This window comes from Clupea harengus, chromosome 14 (genome assembly GCF_900700415.2).
Source record: "Clupea harengus chromosome 14, Ch_v2.0.2, whole genome shotgun sequence".
Classification (NCBI taxonomy): Eukaryota; Metazoa; Chordata; class Actinopteri; order Clupeiformes; family Clupeidae; genus Clupea; species Clupea harengus.
In genome coordinates this window covers 1,669,041-1,685,133 of record NC_045165.1, presented here as the reverse complement: position 1 = coordinate 1,685,133, position 16,093 = coordinate 1,669,041, and the positions used below count along the sequence as shown (strand labels likewise).

The following is a 16,093-nucleotide window of genomic DNA, read 5'->3' as shown; positions in this document are numbered from 1 at the left end:
GGAGAGTGTATGGTTCCGTGTGCATCGCAGTATGTGCTGGGTCTTAGTGACGTAGCCTAGCACTAATCCCTCAAAGCCCCGAGCTCAAAGAGGATATCCATTAGTACAATGTACGCCCATTCCTACGGTGTCACATCATCAGAAGCCATTTGCCATTCCCCTTTGCTTCCCACACACTCTACTGATGTCAATTACAATCAAAACAATACATTGCTACCTCAATAAACTGAGTGTGTATGTGTGTGTGTTCATGTTTTAATCTTGCAATGAATTTAGTTCATACTTACATAAGGGATAAACATTATGCAACCTGATATCTGAAATATATGACCAAGAGAGGTCATTATGAGCGTAGGAGGGAATAAAAGAGGCCACATTGTCAACCTTAGCTACAGTAGCAACCTATAGATGCCAAAGAATAGCAACCTATAGATGCCATAGCTACAATATCAGCCAATAGATGCCGTACTAGTTTCAAAGATTTCTCCAGGCATCCAAGCACCAAAGAAAATGAATTCCATGAAGATGGTCACTGCTTTTAAAGCACAGAGAGCCACGGGGTATCCGAGGAAAAATGATTCTGTCTGTCAATTCGTTTCATTTGAAGATGCATCCCACGAGCTAGGAGTGACTTTTCAGTGTGTGGATCAGAAAAGAAAAGATAACAGAAAAATGAAGAGAGAAGTGGACCATTTTCCTTTGTGTTTTGGTCATATTCTTTATTTTTGAATGGCATGATCTGATTATTTGACAACAATGACCACAGAATGCTGATGCCCAGGTAGAGAGGTAAAAACAGTGGCACTGTTGCAAAGTTGCAGGAATGTGATACTCTCTGTCTTGTCCTGATACTGACCATAGATATCCCAGAATGATACTGCCATGATATTTTTTTACAGTGTTATGTTTAATTTACGTATCACTAAATCTATCACTGTTAGTAATACACAGTATGCAATGACATCACACGTGATGCATCTTGGTAGCTAACTCTAAAGGGACTGGGACAAGTGAAGGAAACACAGTCACTCTTTTTTTTACATTACTCTTTTTTTTACTCGCTAACTCACATTGCCATCCTTCTCCTCTCTTGTTTCATTACGTAAAAATATACAGCTGGGCAGTACTGAAAATAAATGAAGCCATTTACTGCCATTGACTGTGAAGTACAAACAGAAAAACAAACAAACAAACAAATGATTGAATCACATGAAGCATTTTTTTCAATATCCTTCATCCAAAAAAGGTGGACAAAGATATAATAAATATGTATATATTTAAAAAACAAAGAGAGAGAAACAAAGAAAATAAAACCTCATACGTAAACTCTAAGCCATCAAATATGCACTATATACAACCTTTGGAAAGAGAGAGAGAGAGAGAGAGAGAGAGTCGGAGTCCTTATACAGAAACAATTTACCAGCACTCTTGTTTACAGTAAAGAGGCCAAGACAGACGATACAGGACAAAATGTTCTTCTACAGAGGGAGTCAGTAGGGACTGATATGTGCCTGTGTGCAAACCTACTGTATCGGGTGAAGTACCATAATAAAAGCACATGGGTACCCTGGCAGGTACAGCGTAAGTGGAAACTTGCTTGGGGGGGGGGGGGGGGGGGTGAAAGCACTTTTTGTAGGAGAGAATTAGCCACTGCCCAGCATCTTTGTGGCACGCTGGTTGGCGTCGTCAATCCGGGTCTTGTTGGAATCAGCCTAAGAAGAGGGAGAATGAAATAACAAGCACACACACACTCCGTTCAGCCCAGCATCTTTGTGGCACGCTGGTTGGCGTCGTCAATCCGGGTCTTGTTGGAATCAGCCTAAGGGAGGGAGAATGAAATAACAACACACAGTCAGTTCATGCAATAAAGAGTCAGTGGCGAAAACACATTGGATGTGTGATACAAATTTGATCATGCATATATAATCTGTTTCACCTGCTGACTTTAAAACTTTTACAGTTGCTTAACAGACCCTTATAAAAACGTATTTAAATGTTAGTGTTTCCCATGAAGCACTTAGGATTTGAGACCATAATAGACGCTGAAAGTTCCTTGGAAGTCCTTCGTTTGGATATTATCAGTATCCTCAGCTGACTTTAAATCTTCTCTGCCGTCCATCTGTTCCGTTTGACATGTATCCAATCTAATTGGTTTTATGTAGAGTTCATAACCCACTAGATTCTTAAGTGAGTTAGAGTCGAGAACCAAACGAGTCGAGAACCGATCAAACCCTGACCTGACACACAGAGCTGTGTCGGAACCAGGCCAGATCAGTTCTGACCGGACCCATCCTTACCTGGTCCATAATCCTGTCGATCTGGCGGTTCTGAGTGTCGATTTCGTTGCCCATGTCAAGGGCCATGTGACGCAGGTTGCCGATGATGCCGCCCACCTGCTCCAGGTTCTCGTCCATCTCGCCCTCCCTCGCGTCGTTCGTTACCCTGCAGAGACACCAGGGTGGCTTGGTTAGATGCACTCTGTTGTTGCTAAACACACTCTGTAGGTACGCTGCTCGCCTGTAAGCTTGATAAGTACTAAGAATGTTAATGACTTCTTGGAACATCAAAAGCTTTTAGGGTCATGGCACCCTAAGAAGTTACTTTACCCTAAGAAGTTTACCCGAAGAAGTTATTTTCTGTGGCCAGTTCAAAGTTGCTGGGAACTTTGGATAGTCCATTGCATGGAACTAACAAACAAATACTTGCTGAGAGAGAAAATATAAGAAATATTCATTCTATGAAACCGGCCACAGTGCCAGGTACAGCTACCATGGCAACCTTAGCGACTATGCCCTCTCAGCAGGGCCTAAAATGTCACATGCAGGTAGGTATCTTAAGTATATTCTAAAACTCATTTAACATTAAAGCAATGTATTTACATTGAACATACATACTTGTCAGTGAAAGGTTGATGTGTGAATGTGAGCACTGATATGCTGTAATATATATTTTTAAATATTTGTTTTGCTAACATCCTGGCCCAGTTGGCATCTACCCCTGGGACAAATCCATCCCTAATCTGGCACAGATCTATTGGCCATATCATTGCCAGATTTGGGCCAGAGCTGGACCAGATCTGCACCTCATCCGCTGTCTATATGGGCATTCTCCACCCTGACCTCATCCGCTGTCTATATGGGCATTCTCCACCCTGACCTCATTCGCTGTCTATATGGGCATTCTCCACCCTGACCTCTGACCTCATCCGCTGTCTATATGGGCATTCTCCACCCTGACCTCATCCGCTGTCTATATGGGCATTCTCCACCCTGACCTCTGACCTCATCCGCTGTCTATATGGGCATTCTCCACCCTGACCTCTGACCTCATCCGCTGTCTATATGGGCATTCTCCACCCTGACCTCTGACCTCATCCGCTGTCTATATGGGCATTCTCCACCCTGTCCTCTGACCTCATCCGCTGTCTATATGGGCATTCTCCACCCTGACCTCTGACCTCTGACCTCATCCGCTGTCTATATGGGCATTCTCCACCCTGACCTCATCCGCTGTCTATATGGGCATTCTCCACCCTGACCTCTGACCTCATCCGCTGTCTATATGGGCATTCTCCACCCTGACCTCTGACCTCATCCGCTGTCTATATGGGCATTCTCCACCCTGACCTCTGACCTCATCCCCTGTCTATATGGGCATTCTCCACCCTGACCTCTGACCTCTGACCTCATCCGCTGTCTATATGGGCATTCTCCACCCTGACCTCTGACCTCATCCGCTGTCTATATGGGCATTCTCCACCCTGACCTCATCCGCTGTCTATATGGGCATTCTCCACCCTGACCTCTGACCTCATCCGCTGTCTATATGGGCATTCTCCACCCTGACCTCTGACCTCATCCGCTGTCTATATGGGCATTCTCCACCCTGACCTCTGACCTCATCCGCTGTCTATATGGGCATTCTCCACCCTGACCTCTGACCTCTGACCTCATCCGCTGTCTATATGGGCATTCTCCACCCTGACCTCTGACCTCATCCGCTGTCTATATGGGCATTCTCCACCCTGACCTCTGACCTCATCCGCTGTCTATATGGGCATTCTCCACCCTGACCTCTGACCTCTGACCTCATCCGCTGTCTATATGGGCATTCTCCACCCTGACCTCACTCCCCCTATGGAGCCCCAGTCTTGACCCCTATCCAGCATTGGAGCGCCGGATCTTACCAGCGCCCCCTACTGGGTGCATCCCCTCCTAATAGATAGATAGATAGATAGATAGATAGATAGATAGATAGATAGATAGATAGATGAATAGATAGATAGATGGATGGATGGATGGATGGATAGATAGATGAATACTTAATCTAGTGCCCCCTCCTGGTAGCTTCCCTTCCTGCTCCACTCACCTGCGGATGTAGCCTCCGCTGATGGCCATCTGCTCCCGCTCGTCCATCACGCGGGCCGGCTGGCTGGACACGACCCCATCCTGGTTGTTGGCCCAGGACGTACCGCGATCCTTCAGCCTGTACAACACATCGAAACACTGAATGAGAGGCTTTCACAATATATACACAGCTCAAGGCAAGTGTATGCCAGTAGCCTATTCAAATCAAGATAATAATTATAATTAAGACCTTTGTCAGGTTTTTAATGGCACACACGACACACTGGAACACACACGTGCATATATGGAGGCGACACAGGACACACACACACACACACACACACACACACACACGCAGGTAAGCCTGAGGTCGCGGTGAATTTATTTTCTGCTTTTTCCCATCCTGGACTGTCCTTCCTCAAGGACCCCCCAGGAGCAGTGGGCGGCTTGTAGCGCCCAGGAGTAATATAGTAATATAGAGATTTCTCCATTTAAATAGTGTATTATATGGATGGTAAGGCAGTATTGTTTAAAAAATGCAGAGGCTATTGGACCAGGCTTTTGTAAAATAACTGCTCACTGTTTGACCAAATTAATGTTATTTATTTGCAACCATGTCCTGGTAAAATAAAATGAAAATGAACGCCTTTTGAACAGCTTTGAATGAAATGATTCAGTTAACTCACTGTTCAAAAGGCTGTTGGTTAGAGAGTGTAATGACTATTAGTGTGATTCATCTGCTACGGTAGAGTGTGTTTAACCTCAGTTTAGCATGGCAGTCTACCTTACCAGCAGTAATTATAGCCTAGAGAGTACTGCCTTCGCACCGCTACGTAGGAGTGCTTGACTAGGTGGGCCGCGCTAACAAAAGAAGGGGGATGGTAGCGTATTTCAAAGATGAGAGGCAGTGTTTATGAACCTGTCCAACCAAAGCGTGCACAGCTCTGACAGCTTTGGTTCGTTCATACTGCCCACAGATAAGGTGAACAAAATGGAGTTTTCCCTGAATATGGCTGGGGGGATGCAGTCTTGACAGCAGTCACTCAGTTGAACATAGTCACTCAGAAAAGGACATACGAGAAATGAATGAATGACGATGATCCCATTAAACACTGAAAAAACACACAAACACCTTTCACATAAAACAATGGTCACTGACGACAGACATACAGAGAGACGGACAGACAGGTGGACAGACAGACAGGTGGACAGACAGACAGGCGGACAGGATGAGGGATATTACATTGCATGACAGGAAGGAATGGAATGGGATGGAATGGCACACATACACTTTCAGTTGTACTGAGGACGGAATGGAGTGGAAACTATCATCATGTTTAATGAGGTACCTCTAAATATGAATACATGAATTAAGCATGGTACAGTTTTGAGAAATGACGTACCTCTAAATATGAATACATAAATTTAGCATGGAACAGTTTTGAGAAATGTCCCATGCATGTCTGGCATTCAAATAAGGTCTGGTCTGAAAATAATTCAATCTTTTGGTTTGGTTTTGCCCTCATGAAACATGGGGAAACATGGGAGAGGAGGGAACACGTAATATTATAAATTAGTTGAAATATAATTAACTATTAATATAAATCCACTGATAAAAAATGATGTATAACACATGCCATTTATGGTAAGCGATAATCAGTGAAAATCTTGAAGTATCCCCACATCGCCACTTCACAAATACAAATCATTTATTCCAAATTATATTTTGGAAAATGACCTGAGCAGTACATTGCCTCAAAACCAGACCTTGATTTATTTAATAGCATTAATATTTGATCTGAACCAGAAGTCAGAAGTCTTAGGTGTATAATAGTATGTTAGATCAGAAATTATTGTATTGAAAGCATAAGTATTGGAATACTGAAGCCGTGCCAATCTTGCTCCAACACACAGGTAACATGCACAGGCAACATGCACAGGCACAGGCACAGGCATGATGAAGCGGAGCTGGGGACTCGATGAAGACGTCAGTAGTAATAGCACAGGAGTAGCACTGACTTTAGCTGGTAGCTACTCAACGTGCAGAAGACACCAACTCCAACTCCATACCACTGTTTATCAATTTGATGGGCTTTTTTAGTGTATTCCAAGACTCAAGGCTGATGAGAGTGTGTGAAGCCGGTGTGCTTTGTGCTGTCTTAGTGATCTCTCTCAGCCTGAGGGGGTTGCAGAGAAAGACAGTGGGGTTCTGGTGGAATTAGAGCTGAAAGGAAATTGATAGTGTCTACATGATCATTTCCGTTGATGGAGAGAGAGAGAGAGAGGGAATGAAAGAGAGAGAGATAGGGAATTAGAGAGAGAGAGAGAGAGAGAGAGAGAGAGAGAGAAAGAGAGAGACGCAGGTGGATGGTTGGGGATGCATTTGTGGGGGTGGGTTTGACTGACATGGGACTCAGGTGATCTCCACTGCTATCGTAGACAAGAGAGACCTGCCAGATGAAATGCTTCTTTATGAGTTTGTACTCAACATGTAATGCTGCTTGCGGAAATAGCTGCTGAAGCTCTGTGTGGATTTATCTACACAGTTTTCACAAAGACTTTGAATTCATTACGTGATGGGAAATGCAATCGTTCCAGACATACATCTAAATGTATTTGCATTTTTTTGCTGCAGTCTAGGAACATGAAGTCTTAACTACTAATTTCTGTGCCGTCGTGTTTTCAGCCTAACGCCTTGCTTTCTGACATTTTCCCACTCTTTGCCCTTCAGGCTGTATTCATCACCAAAACAACTCCACACACACATTATACCATAACGTATGCGCTGTGACATCTTTTGATTAATCAAATGATCAGTTTAATGTGCCCGTTTTTGAATTACTTTGGCTGCACAGATGAGGTCCCCTGGGCTCACGAATGTCAGATCGAACCACCAGATGGATTATTTTCCATCTAACCTTAATGGCACAAGCGCAAGTGACGTGTACTACATCACTGCCTTGTCACTGCAAGCAGCGAGTGCAGGCAGCCTTTAGAAAAAGCCGTAGCTGCCAACAATAAAGTCGTTTGACATTTAAAGCATTCCCAGCTTCGGTCAGGAGACCACTGAAGCATGGCGATCAGCATGTGTTCAAATGGCGGTGTGGAAAGGCCTAAGGCTAGGCTAGGCTACGCTAGGCTAGCTGTGGGCTGGAGATGAATCATTGGCAAGGCAGAGGACCATTTTAACCGGCTACATTCACCTCCTTCCTCAACCACTATTGACGCCCTGAAGAGCAATGTGAGAGGGTGGGGGGGGGAGGAGAGCGGAAGAATGATTGGCTTGAATTGATATGGCTAAGCGTGACTTGGTGTGGCGTAACATGGCGTGCTGTGGCGTGGTTTGGTACTGGCCCAGCATGGCATGGTGTGGCCTGATGCGGCGTGGTTTGTTATGGTGTGGCATGGTATAGTGTGCCCCGGCAGGCAGTAGCGGTTCTTAGTTTGTGAATGGGTGGTAATAATCTCCACACATTTCTCATGAGGTTTCGGGCAGACGTGCAAAACAGGCAGTCAGGCGGTCAGGCGGTCGGACGGTCAGGCGGTGAGGCATGCAGAAGGCTCTTACTTGTTACAGCATGGGCATACACCACACATATTGCCTAGATCCGTCAAATTCTTTTCTGCTTCTTTCATGTCCTTATTGATTTGGTCCATCCCTTCCTCGATGCGTTCCAGTTGCTCTGATTAATCATTAGTTAAATATCCCCCAAAAAAGAGCACAAATACGACAGACAGACAAACAGAGAGAGGAAAGGAGGGAGAGGAGGAACAAAGGAGAGGAAGACAAAGAACAGGTGATAATTATTCACAGAGACACACACACAGGACAGCAGCACACGGCCAAGAGCTGACGGGCCCTTGACCGATACCTACTTGTTACAAGGACACATCTCCATAATCCCACAGCATTTCCCCGGATCTTTTAAACTTTTCTCGGCCTCCTTCATGTCTTTGTTGATCGAGTTCATGCCCCCCTCAATACGATCAAGTTGCTCTGGTCAGGACAAAGGGATGACAACGATGAAATGAGCTGATTTGCTTTGTGACAGAAAAACAAAACAAAGAATGAAACAATACACGGGAAAACTAAAAGGATGAAATGCAAAGCATCTAATGGATGTAACACATGAGGATGGAGGATGTGCCCGATCGGGATGTGAGAAGAACAAGAGAGCTCTGGCGGGTTTATGTGTCATTCACTAGAGATCTTACTATCTTACTAACTCAAACAAACATGGCAGCCAGCCTCGGGCGGCGGCGCTCTGTGAGTATCAGGCCACACAGCTCAGTGAATGTGATCCGTGATCTCATCAGAGTGATAACATGAGACGGAAGGACAGCAGGGGAGAGTGGGGGCACAGGTGGGGCCCTCAGCTCATGCCAGGCGTAACAGCGGGCGGCTGGCACCACTGCAAAGGCCGGCTGCCACCAATCCAACATGGGCAGGAGGCACTGGGCAGGCAGGGCAGAAATCGCAGGTTAATATACATTATATAACTACGTGTGTGTGTGTGTGTGTCTGTTTATCTGTGTGTGTGTGTGTGTGTGTGTGTGTGTGTGTGTGTGTGTGTGTGTGTGTCTGTGTGTGTGTGTTTATCTGTGTGTGTGTGTGTGTGTGTGTGTGTGTGGGTGTGTGTGTGTGTGTTTATCTGTGTGTGTGTGTGTGTGTGTGTGTGTGTGTGTGTGTGTTTATCTGTGTGTGGGTGTGTGTGTGTGTGTTTATCTGTGTTTATCTGTGTGTGTGTGTGTGTGTGTGTGTGTGTGTGTTTGTCTGTGTGTGTGTGTGTGTGTGTGTGTGTGTGTGTGTGTGTGTGTGTGTAACTGTTGAGTGAGAGTTAACCCCACTCCCTGAGGTCTTAGGAGATGAGCAAGGAGCAGACGCTAGCACCAATGGGTTTTGGCCTCCTTGCTAACACACCTGCCTCCCCATGTCCGAGGGTGCGGGTCCAGCATAGTAAAATGTGCTTGAGTGTGTGTGTGTGTGTGTGTGTGTGTGAGAGAGAGAGAGAGAGAGAGAGAGAGTGAAAAAGAGAGAGAAATAGACAAAGACTGGAAGAAAAAAAGGACTGAGGGGAGTAAAGATTAGACATGATGGACATCACATGCATTTATGGATTGGATAATGATGATGGGTTGGTTGTGATGGTGAGTTGCTCTGGTAAATGGGAGTCTCGTGTCTTTAGGGGATTAGACGCTAGGTAAATGGGGCTAAACGAGGCGGTTCAAAGGATTTATTAAACTCTTTATAATCCCAAGGACAAAGAGAAATTACGTTAACGCACAGAATATCAGTTTATTGACTATTTAAGTCAGAGCATTGATCAGCTATCTTAGCATTGCTGTACAGTTCCTGTAATTCCTTTGCCTGTGGTCCACTGACTATAATGTACAGTCATTCTAGTGTATGTATCTGTTTCCTGTGGCCCACATAGAAGGAGCTACATCACCTGTTTTAACTTTGTTTAGCAACAACATCAGAACAATTCAAATAAATAAATGATTAGGGAAGCTTTCATCAGTACAGAGGCCTACCTTAGGACACTTTGATGAAGAGGATTGAATGCACTTATGTGTTCTTAAACTGCCCATTTAAAAAAAATATATCACTTTGCTACTGGGGAATGCTTAAGTTGCCTTTAGCCTCAGTATTAGCCATTACATCTCTCACTAATGACCCTGCCATAACTAAAGACACCGGGATTAAAGCACTTCTCATAATCCTGTGCAAGATCCGGGGGAAGATAGCACTACAAAGCACTGAGTGGTTGAGTGGCCCGTGAGGCCCATGGAGCTCGCTGTGGACAGGGTCCAAATCCTGTCCTGGGCAGCTAGAGCACCAGTTGGCAGCGACTCCATCGACCCTGCTCAGTTAAAGAATCATTTCAAACGCAATGAGAACACAGGAGTGCATTCAAAACCTCTTCCTCCACTTAATCTTAATGTATTTTGGACAGCATCCACACGCCCTGAACACCTGGCACAGCATTCACACGCCCTGAACACCTGGCACAGCATCCACACGCCCTGAACACCTGGCACAGCATCCACACGCCCCCTGAACACCTGGCACAGCATCCACACGCCCTGAACCCCTGGCACAGACAGCACCCAGCATGCACACGCCCTGAACACCTGGCACAGACAGCACCCAGCATCCACACACCTGAACACCTGGCCCAGACAGCATCCACACACCCTGAACACCTGGCACAGACAGCACCCAGCATTCACAAGCCCTGAACACCTGGCACAGCATCCACACGCCCTGAACACCTGGTACAGACAGCACCCAGCATCCACACGCCCTGAACACCTGGCCCAGACAGCATCCACACACCCTGAACACCTGGCACAGACAGCACCCAGCATCCACTGTAGAGTGGTCAGGGGCTAACCCTCATCTGGACAACAAACACAGCGGCTAATTAGTGTTTGCTGGTAATCCCGGGGAACAGAGGGGATTAGTGAGGAGAGGGAACGTGACAGTGAAGGAGGGAGGTCTTATCTCCTCAGAGGCTGTCGTTTAGCTGCCACTTAAAGGCTCACTTCCCCCTGGTGTGTGTGCTGTTTGGATCAGGCAGGGGCCTGGCGTCTTACTCAGGAGGCTGTCCTAGTGAATGCCTGTATCATTTTTTTTTCCTTTTGATCAGGACAGGCTATTCTATGAGATTCTTAAGGCTTTAATGACAGGGGTTGTTGTTTGGCTTGTTTAGCATTTGCATTTGATTCTTCCTGAAGAGAAAGTTAAATTTATCATAATATAAATATTAGGCTGAAGTCAATGACCAGATTACTTTTTATTTAAAAGGTCCTGATCAGAAAATAAAAAAATCATCAATCACAAGCACTTGGACAGGATTCTTTTCTTGGTGATTTTTCAACGAGACATGATTAAATTGTGCTAGTTGAGTGGCAGGATCCCACTGATTGAAGTGTGTGTGTGTGTGTGTGTGTGGGTGTGTGTATGTGTGTGTGTGTGTGAGTGTGTGTGTGTGTGTGTGTGTGTGTGGGTGTATGTGGGGGGTGAAGTATTTGTCTTGGGAGTCCTCGATAAGAGGATGCTGAGGTAATTTGAATCTGGAAATTGATTGCACGGGGGCTGAGAGAGGCACGAGAGAGACATCAATTTATTTCCCAGGTAGCATAGGGGGAGGCTTTACGGTGCACTGATAAGCTAATTAAGACCCCCCCCCACACACACACACACACACACACACACACACACACACACACACACACACACACACACACACACACACACACACACACACACACACACACACACACACAGACAAGGACCCACTCATCTCAGACCAGATGTGTATAACCCACAGCAGGGAGCAGATGGCTTATTCTCGCAGTTGATTTTTGGTTCTTTGGTTCAGATAACTGACACCTCCTCAGTTCACCACACTGTATGCAAGAATTTAGTCTCATCCTGGATTCGTCACGGTGTGTGTTTTTTCCCTCGGCTACAAATTCATTTTGAGAGTGCGTATCCGTAGCCAAAAGGGATTATAGAGACATCCATTCTTAAGCTTGTGGAAAATGGGGGGTGATTTTGTCATTACCAGCAAAACTGATCGTCCCCCCCCCCCCCAACATGCAGCCCAAACACACACACACACACACACACACACACACACACACACACTCCCTGATACAAGCTGACTCTGGAACAGCTATGGCAGCAGGTCTTTGGAATGACATCAAGACCAATTAAAAGTATCATTTCTCCATATGGTATAGGTATACAGGGCTATAGGATCACTGCAAATTACATTACCATAATATATATATTTTTTACAACATTATAGAATTTTGGCTTGCATTTTGCTGTCCCAATCCCTAAACATGCAGTTAAACAAGCTCACCCTAGTATCTGCGGTATTTTACATGACTGAATATATACCTTCACATCACTTGAATCTCAAATCACAATAGAATGCTGGACACTCTATTCCTGTAGAACTCCATTCATGTTCTATTCTATGTTCTAGAGTTCCTCATCCAACATTGAGACTCACCTCCTTGCTCATCCAGCATAACCAAGGTTCTGATTCCCGCATCTTTACTCTAGCTCCCCCAGAGGTGGGAGGGCAGCGGCACAGGGAAGAAAAAAGGGAGGAGAAGAAAGAAAGAGAAAGAGAAAGAGAAATATCAGAGTGGATGACCATACACAGACATCCAACACCAATTAGTCAGAAACAGTCAGAAAAAAAAGTCGTGAAGGTTTTTATTTCTCTATTTCTTCAGCAGGGGAGGACATGAGGTGGCAGGTAACAACATATGGACAGCTGGCTATAGGGATACAACCCATAGCAAGACATCCAGCTGCTCTGCGGCTCCTCGGCTACTGACATGTTCCTATGCGTGTGTGCTGCACACTCATGCCTACGGATCGTGTGTGTGTGTGTGTGTGTGTGTGTGTGTGTGTGTGTGGGTGTGTGTGTGTGTGTGTGTGTGTGTGTGTGGGTGTGTGCTGCACACTCATGCCTCCGGAGCGCGCGCGTGTGTGTTTGGGTGTGTGTGTGTGTGTGTGTGTGTGTGTGTGGGTGTGTGGGTTGTGTGCTGCACACTCATGCCTCCGGAGCGTGTGTGTGAGAAATATGGCCGCCGCTGCTGTTCTGTGCAATAAGGCTCGATTGACCTAAATAAAGCAGATGATCCTCATTTTCCGCGCACAATCCCACACCGTTTCATTATTTCGTCCAGATGGAGCAGCAGCTCGATAAAAGGCAGCCGTCAGGCGGGGTGGATTAGCGTGGACAAGAACACGGTACCTGACAATTGTTTTAAAAAGTGAAACACTTCTACAAAGCGTTCTCATTTACCCTCCACAAATGTTAAGGAACGCCCGTACAGTGCTTGTCTCCCGTGTTTATTTTGATATCATGTTATGCACTAACCACTTTGGTTTCTTTTTTTCAGGCCCCTGTCAACGTGCAGCCTTTGACCCCCACACACTTCATATGTTCATCACCACACTGAATATTCCAATATCCAGTACTGCCACAACTCCAACCATTAACTATTCATTGAATTTATCTTCTACAGGTACGTAAATGCTTCATATGATGGGGCCAAGGTCAATAATCTAATCACCACCCCGAGCCTGAGGAAACAATTAAACATACCTGACCTTTTTGCTTCAAATTAAATTAAATTAAAATGGCCGACGTGCAGTGTGACCATGAACATCAATCATGCTAGTGTTCAACAGTCATAAAAGCTTACTATGGTAATATTATTTAATGTGTTTGGAGTCCTTGAATAAACCAGCTGTGAATATAAAGCATTACCCAAGTCACATATAGGTTATTTTACATCCTTGTCATTTTAACCCCATTTGATTTCTTTATACTCAATGAGTTACATTTCAGAGTCTCCTGTTTCCAGCACACAGGAGAACAGTTTCTTCAAAATCCCTTCTTACTTCAATGACTTTGATTTTGAAAGCTTGAAATAAGATATATGACACCGCATCAACACACTTAGGTGTGTACTCCAACCCTTTCATCATATCCCGTATTTAATGGATGTCCTCATGCCACACACCGCCCGCACAGCATCATGGGTAATGGCCCTCATGCTCGATACCCATTAGGTATTAGCGGGCGTAAATCACCCAGCCTGAGTGTGGGCAGCTAGCCTCGCTATCATTAACAGAGGACAAAAGCTGTGGAAAATCACTATTGATTTAATCATCAGGGCAAAAGACCAACACTGTGTCTGCGCCTTGACCCTTCTATAAATACTGGGCCTAAGCCTAGTAGCTTTCTCTCCCTGACAGGTCTGTAAACTGTGTGTGTGTGTGTGTGGGGGGGGGGGAGAGAGAGAAGTAAGAGAGAGAACGAGGGAAATAGAGACAGCAAGCAAGACAGAGAGAGAGAGAGAGAGAGAGAGAGAGAGGGAGAGAGAGAGAGGGGGAGAGAGAGAGAGAGAGAGAGAGAGAGACACAGAGACAGGGAGAGAGAGAGACACACAGAGAGAGAGAGAGAGACACAGAGACAGGGAGAGAGAGAGACACAGAGAGAGAGAGAGAAAGAAAGGGGGATGCTGATGAAGCTAAATGAAGTTCTCTAAGAACAGAGAAGGCAATTTCCCCCCCCCTTACAGCCTCGTCACCCTGAGCAGCTGTGGCTGACCTGCGGCCTTCTGGGAAACCAGAGCTGACAGGGTTTTTAGATAACAGGACCCGCTCGGTGACTCTTGCCTCAAACCCAGTATTGTAGAGCCCTGTACAGCCCCCTCTCTCCGCACTGTGTGCGCCAGTAAGCCCCCTTTTTTAAACCGAAGACTGGTGACAGACCGGTGGCTTTCGCCCTCACATTAATCACACACACTGAGTTTCAGAAACACGCCGGCACACTGGCTCAACCGAAAGCTAATCTGTAAAACACGGAGCTAAATTTACAGCATTCTTACAGTCTCACGGTAGTGTCCAAGTTTTGCGTGGCTGAGAAGTATTTTTAAAAGTATTTCATGCCGAAAGTTCACAATAGCATGAACAGTATGAGTGTGAAAATGGCAAGACCAAAGCTCCATCCAAAAGCTCTCAGTAGAACCGATCAAGTTTGATAGTTTGACTAAAGACAAGTGCAAATGTAAACATGCACAGTGGGTTTCAGACGGAGACTGTGAACTGGAAATTGTGACCTTCATTTAGGCTCAGATGCCTACTTTTCCAAAGCACACCGTTAAAACAATGACATCGCACAACACAGTCATAAAACCTCCATCTTGTGCCTATCCAGTGTTGTGCCTGGGGAAGAATCCTGATAGAGCACACTGTAACCTTGGCGATTGCATTTCAAGTGTATGGACACAGCTAGCATTGACTACTGTTGCTAAAACACATCGGCAAATGATTTTAGACTTAATATGTGTTGCTTTTCTTTGAAGTGTTGTTTGCGATCTGCTGAATTTGTTGTGTGAGTCTAACTACTTATCTGACCCAGATCTGACCCCGATCTGACCCAGATCTGACCCGGGTTTGGCCCAGATCTGGCAGGAATCAGGGCCACATCCATCCCAGAGTTAGGGCTACGGTGTGTTGTTGGTGTCTGTGGGGTTTAGCCGTGATCTTACCTCCTCCACCAGCGCCAGCATACGCCGAGTGCTCTCCAGCGACTGTTGGGAGAGAAAGAAAAGAAAAGAAAAGAAAAGGAAAAAGAAAAGAAAAAAGAAAAGATGGTCAGACAGGAAACGGCACAGCTGCTGCACATCACAGAGGGCTAGCACCCCGAGGGAGGCTTTTAACAAGGGAGGGAAGAAATCTGAGCGTATGCTCTCTTACGGTCACCTAGAGAACGCCACGTGGCCACACTTCATTTCATTAAGCCCTGGTCTTTCTCTACAGACATCGGCAATGAGGCTAATTTGAGGGCAAATTTGTCCTTCTAGGTGAAACGTTTTGGCTTGAGGGAAGTATGGGTTCTGAAAGAAGATTGCTGACACTATTCAGTCTGGCTAAATACCTTGCCAAAAGTTTCAGGAGTTAATTGAGTGCTAATTACCCACACCCACAGAAAGTATTATCACATCTTATACTGAGCATTACATTTATATATATATATATATATATATATATATATATATATATATATATATTTAAATACACATGTCAAGATTGAGTCATCAAGTAATAAGTGCTGTTGGTGAAACAGGTGAAAATGGTCTTTACTCAGTGGATAGAGTTTCAGCATAGGGGTTCGGTGGTCAGATATAGGGATATGTGGCTG

General features: G+C 45.3%; 1 protein-coding gene and 2 long non-coding RNA genes across 11 annotated transcripts in view; all 3 read right to left on the bottom strand.

Moving 5' to 3' along the window:
- Window positions 1–698: 698 nt before the first annotated feature.
- snap25b (synaptosome associated protein 25b) overlaps window positions 699–16,093 on the bottom strand; it is a 38,390-nt gene continuing 22,995 nt past the window's right edge. The window contains exons 3-8 of one of the 2 annotated variants that reach the window (XM_031580089.2): window positions 15,441–15,482; window positions 12,377–12,425; window positions 7,915–8,029; window positions 4,369–4,485; window positions 2,298–2,442; window positions 699–1,819 (exon numbers count right to left, since the gene is read on the bottom strand). In XM_031580089.2, the coding sequence (XP_031435949.1) occupies window positions 1,757–1,819; window positions 2,298–2,442; window positions 4,369–4,485; window positions 7,915–8,029; window positions 12,377–12,425; window positions 15,441–15,482 (531 nt within the window). In that variant the 3' untranslated portion in view covers window positions 699–1,756. Of the gene's footprint in view, window positions 1,820–2,297; window positions 2,443–4,368; window positions 4,486–7,914; window positions 8,030–8,222; window positions 8,344–12,376; window positions 12,426–15,440; window positions 15,483–16,093 lie in introns of both variants that reach the window. The other variant, XM_031580088.2, reaches the window with a different exon arrangement.
- On the bottom strand, window positions 2,948–4,245 carry LOC116223437. Of its 8 annotated transcripts, none has more exons than XR_006152781.1 (3): window positions 4,081–4,245; window positions 3,685–4,036; window positions 2,948–3,633 (listed from the first exon to the last, which is right to left on the bottom strand). It is a non-coding gene; the product is annotated as an uncharacterized LOC116223437 (long non-coding RNA). The 8 variants fall into 8 exon arrangements; XR_006152782.1 differs by having other exon boundaries at window positions 3,685–4,029; window positions 4,088–4,245; XR_006152783.1 differs by lacking the exon at window positions 4,081–4,245 and having other exon boundaries at window positions 2,948–3,200; window positions 3,238–3,633; window positions 3,685–4,074.
- Window positions 9,361–10,714, bottom strand: LOC116223438. The gene is made up of 3 exons (XR_004165090.1): window positions 10,696–10,714; window positions 10,382–10,412; window positions 9,361–10,323 (listed from the first exon to the last, which is right to left on the bottom strand). It is a non-coding gene; the product is annotated as an uncharacterized LOC116223438 (long non-coding RNA).